The 3473-nt window shown below is 49.8% G+C and overlaps 1 protein-coding gene across 1 annotated transcript in view; it reads right to left on the bottom strand.

Moving 5' to 3' along the window:
* Positions 1 to 3473, bottom strand: part of tecpr2 (tectonin beta-propeller repeat containing 2) — a 15013-nt gene that overhangs the window by 6321 nt on the left and 5219 nt on the right. Inside the window, exons 10-16 of the mRNA XM_035673597.1 lie at positions 3293 to 3395; positions 2940 to 3068; positions 2248 to 2480; positions 2113 to 2152; positions 1864 to 1979; positions 1494 to 1667; positions 65 to 245 (exon numbers count right to left, since the gene is read on the bottom strand). Coding sequence (XP_035529490.1) covers positions 65 to 245; positions 1494 to 1667; positions 1864 to 1979; positions 2113 to 2152; positions 2248 to 2480; positions 2940 to 3068; positions 3293 to 3395 — 976 coding nt within the window. The remainder of the gene's footprint in view (positions 1 to 64; positions 246 to 1493; positions 1668 to 1863; positions 1980 to 2112; positions 2153 to 2247; positions 2481 to 2939; positions 3069 to 3292; positions 3396 to 3473) is intronic.

Below are 3473 nucleotides of genomic sequence, written 5' to 3' on the forward strand. Positions count from 1 at the left end.
TATTACAGTAGCAGTATTACAGTATTTTTGCAGTAGTATTATAGTATTACAGTAGCAGTAGTACCTGACGGTGTCGTACTTCCAGCCTTCGCCCTCGCTGCAGTAGCTGTTCAGTCCCTCTCTGTAGAATAAAGCCTTGTGTTCGCTCAGAGCCCAGACCACGCCTCCTCTCACACACACCTGGCTGAACACGCAGGGAGAGTCCACCTTCACAGAGCGAGCACAGGGGCGGTCCACGCTCAGACCTGATGGACACACAGACACAGCGGTTACTATGGAAACGGCAGTGGTTCTCCTCTGAGCTCCTCACGGTCTCCTGTTTACACCCTCACACCAACAGTCACCTCCCCGCTCTATTCGTATGTTGGGGTTGTGTAACGTTTGAGTTTCAACCTAAATACAAAGGCGATGTGAAGTGCTAGAATACAATAGAAATGTTCCAGGAGATTATTTCCGGATATTTGCTCATTTTACTCCATGAATGGAAAACTATTCTCTAAATTTCCAGGTTTTCCTGGATGCGTGTCCTGTCTGGCATCTTGGGATGCGTTCACACACTCACGTTAATTCCAGGTCTAAGGCGGTTGTGTTTTCTGTATTTGTTTTATACGTTTTTAAATGCTGTGCACATGTTTTCAGGATCCAATTCTCCTGGTAAATAAAAATACTTCACTGGTAACTGTTTACCTCCACTCATGAAACATATTATTTTAATTATCATATTATCTTAATCATCGTGCATGTGAGAGCTGACTCTGCTCACAGTAACACTAATATATTATTAGTGTACTGTAGTCTGTAGTGTGAATAGTAAAATACAACTGACAGCAGCAGGGCGCCCCCTGCTGGTTTTCATAGATCAGTGGAGCAACAGCAGTCTGACAACTTTAGGGCTGTTTATGCATATGTGCTGTTTACCGACCTTCTAATAATGAACCTTTACAGCAGAAAGTAACAGGAAGTGGAGATAATCCTCCTGTTTTCTTCTGTGGTCTCGTAGTAAAAGGTAGATTATTGAATGCAGACATTAGTTTACAGTAATGTCACATTGGACACAAACAGTTAATAAGGTATCTGTATGTGTGAGGACACTGATCAATAACTATTAATGTATCTTATCTGTGTGACGACGCTGATTGTTGATGTTGGGTTCAGGATGCTAACAGCTAAAGATCAATACAGAATTCTTATTTTAGGACATTAAATCCACAAAGACCTCAGAATTTACATTTACTGCCAGTCCAATTAGAGCGGCTGCTCTCACCCAAAATGGGGCGGGGCTTCACACAGGGCCGCTCTCCTTTATAACGTATACTGTTGCCATGGAGACAGTGAGCCGGCTGTGGACTACACCTGTCTGTAGACTTTGTTTAATACCAGTTTGAACCTTGATTGCGCTGCTAGCGCTGTGTGTTTTATTTGGTTTTTTCACACCAGCAGCAACATGAGAGACAGACAGGTAGTTAGTTACCTGTCTGCAGGTAGTTAGTTACCTGTCTGCAGGTAGAGGTCTCCGTTGGTCCTGATGATCCAGGCGGAGTCGTCGCTCAGGGCCACGAAGGCTGTTTGCTCCACAGCTTTATACCAGTGACGCTTTCCTTTAACGGATACTTTAGCACAAGCAAACGCCGTCATGCTCTTCTGCTCCACCTTCCACAGCAGATTACCTGGTGGAGTTAGCAACCGTTAGCATTCAGCTAATGCTACATACACCTGTACGCCAGTCTGCTTCCTCCTTTAACAGAGACAAACTGATGAAGTTACTTCAGAGAAAAACAGAGTAAACCAACAGCAGGTGGAGCAGCACCACTGGATGTTACAATGAAATGAGGATCTGTGGGGGGGGGGGTGTCAGCAGCTCACCTGAAGGTGATAACGCCACCTGGTGGACATTGTCTTCAAAGCGCTGCCAGGTGAGTCCAGTTTCAGGCAGAGTGCTGCAGAACAGTCCTCCTTTAAAGTCCAGACACCACACAAACCTGAAACACAGGACACATTTAGGACCTTAAGGACCTTTAGGACACCTTTAGGACACAGGTGCACCTGTCAGCTCAAACCCTGACGGCAACCCCCAAAACCTGCGTCCATCACCCTGTAGCGCTCAGTATTCACCATCCTGGTCCTGAGATCCCATCCAGGCTCTCATGCCAAACTGGACGAGAAAGAGACAATAATAATGATAACAACCTGCTGACAGACCCTTATGTGTCTCACCCTGAGGCCCAGCTCTGTTTGTGGGTCGCTCACCTTCCTCAGGTTTGGTGTATCCCAGGGTAGGGGGACCGGGGGGAAGGGAGGGGGGCGGCAGGGGGGGGAGTCCGCTGAGTGTCTGGTCTGACTGCTCTGTCTTATTGCCTCCTCCGTCTTGATTGGACGCACAGGTTGAGGACTTCCCCCCCGCTGCACAGGGCCAGTGTGACAGTAGAGAACCACCTCTCTTCCATCCACCCTGGAACCATACTGGGGTGTTCCTGTCCAGACTGGAAGCATGAGTGGAGGTAAAACATGCCTGGTCCGCCAAGACCCAAGCAGGGGGCCGCCACGGGCTCTTCACCCCCTGTACACAACCCACCAGAGGCCCGAGTTTACAACCCCTGGTCGACTGCTTTTATCACCCAAACAGCTTCTTCTGAGACGTTTACAGACTCCAGCCAGCCAGGTACGATCGCAGATAAAGACGGGTATCAGGTGGGTACGGGAGTCACCGAGGACTATACACCTCTGATATTTAATAAGTTTTTAGGTAATAACAGAGGCTCCCTATCATCAACCCCCACCCTCCTCCAATCCCCTTCTCCTCCTTCATCGGTCCATCAGAGGGCTCAGGAACAACGATCGTCTCCTGCTCTTCGCATTGGCTGCGTTCCCTGTCCATCCCTCTTCCTCAGTGTTGTGCATGTAAAGGAGAAGGTGCCACTCCAAACAGCAAGATCCCCCACCAATCAGGGTCGGGGGGACAACCCCTTCCGCCTCTGCCACCCGGGAGCCCAAGAGGCCTTTCCCCTGGTTCAGCTGGTTCCGCCAGACCCTTGAAGGAGCCCAGGGAGCCCTGGAGGGCAGGAGGGACGCTGGGACAAGAAACCACCAACAAGCACTGAGACCAGGTAGTCATGAAGAGACAACCAAGCATGAGACAAGACTCGATACTGTTTCAGATACTAACCCCCAGCCCTGGTTGCAGGAGGACTCCCCTCCTCTTCGCATCCCTTATCCTACCCACTCCGGTCCTGTCTGATCAGAGAGTCGCTGGTTCTGAAGTCCAGGCCCAACCAAGGGAGGCTCGGTCACTCACAGAGGAGTTCCACTTCCACCGTCACTGCAGCTGCTGTCTGGACTACAACATGTGAGTCTGAGCCAGCCTGCTCCTCCAGAGAGACGGGTCCCACTGCTGCTGTCTGAGGACACAGAACACATATACAGTCACAAGCCCTGTCCCTGTCCTCTCTTGTCCCCAGTCCTGTCTGTCTGCTCAA

Source organism: Morone saxatilis, unplaced genomic scaffold, assembly GCF_004916995.1.
Source record: "Morone saxatilis isolate NCDOM2014 unplaced genomic scaffold, NCSU_SB_2.0 Contig3, whole genome shotgun sequence".
Taxonomy (NCBI): Eukaryota; Metazoa; Chordata; class Actinopteri; family Moronidae; genus Morone; species Morone saxatilis.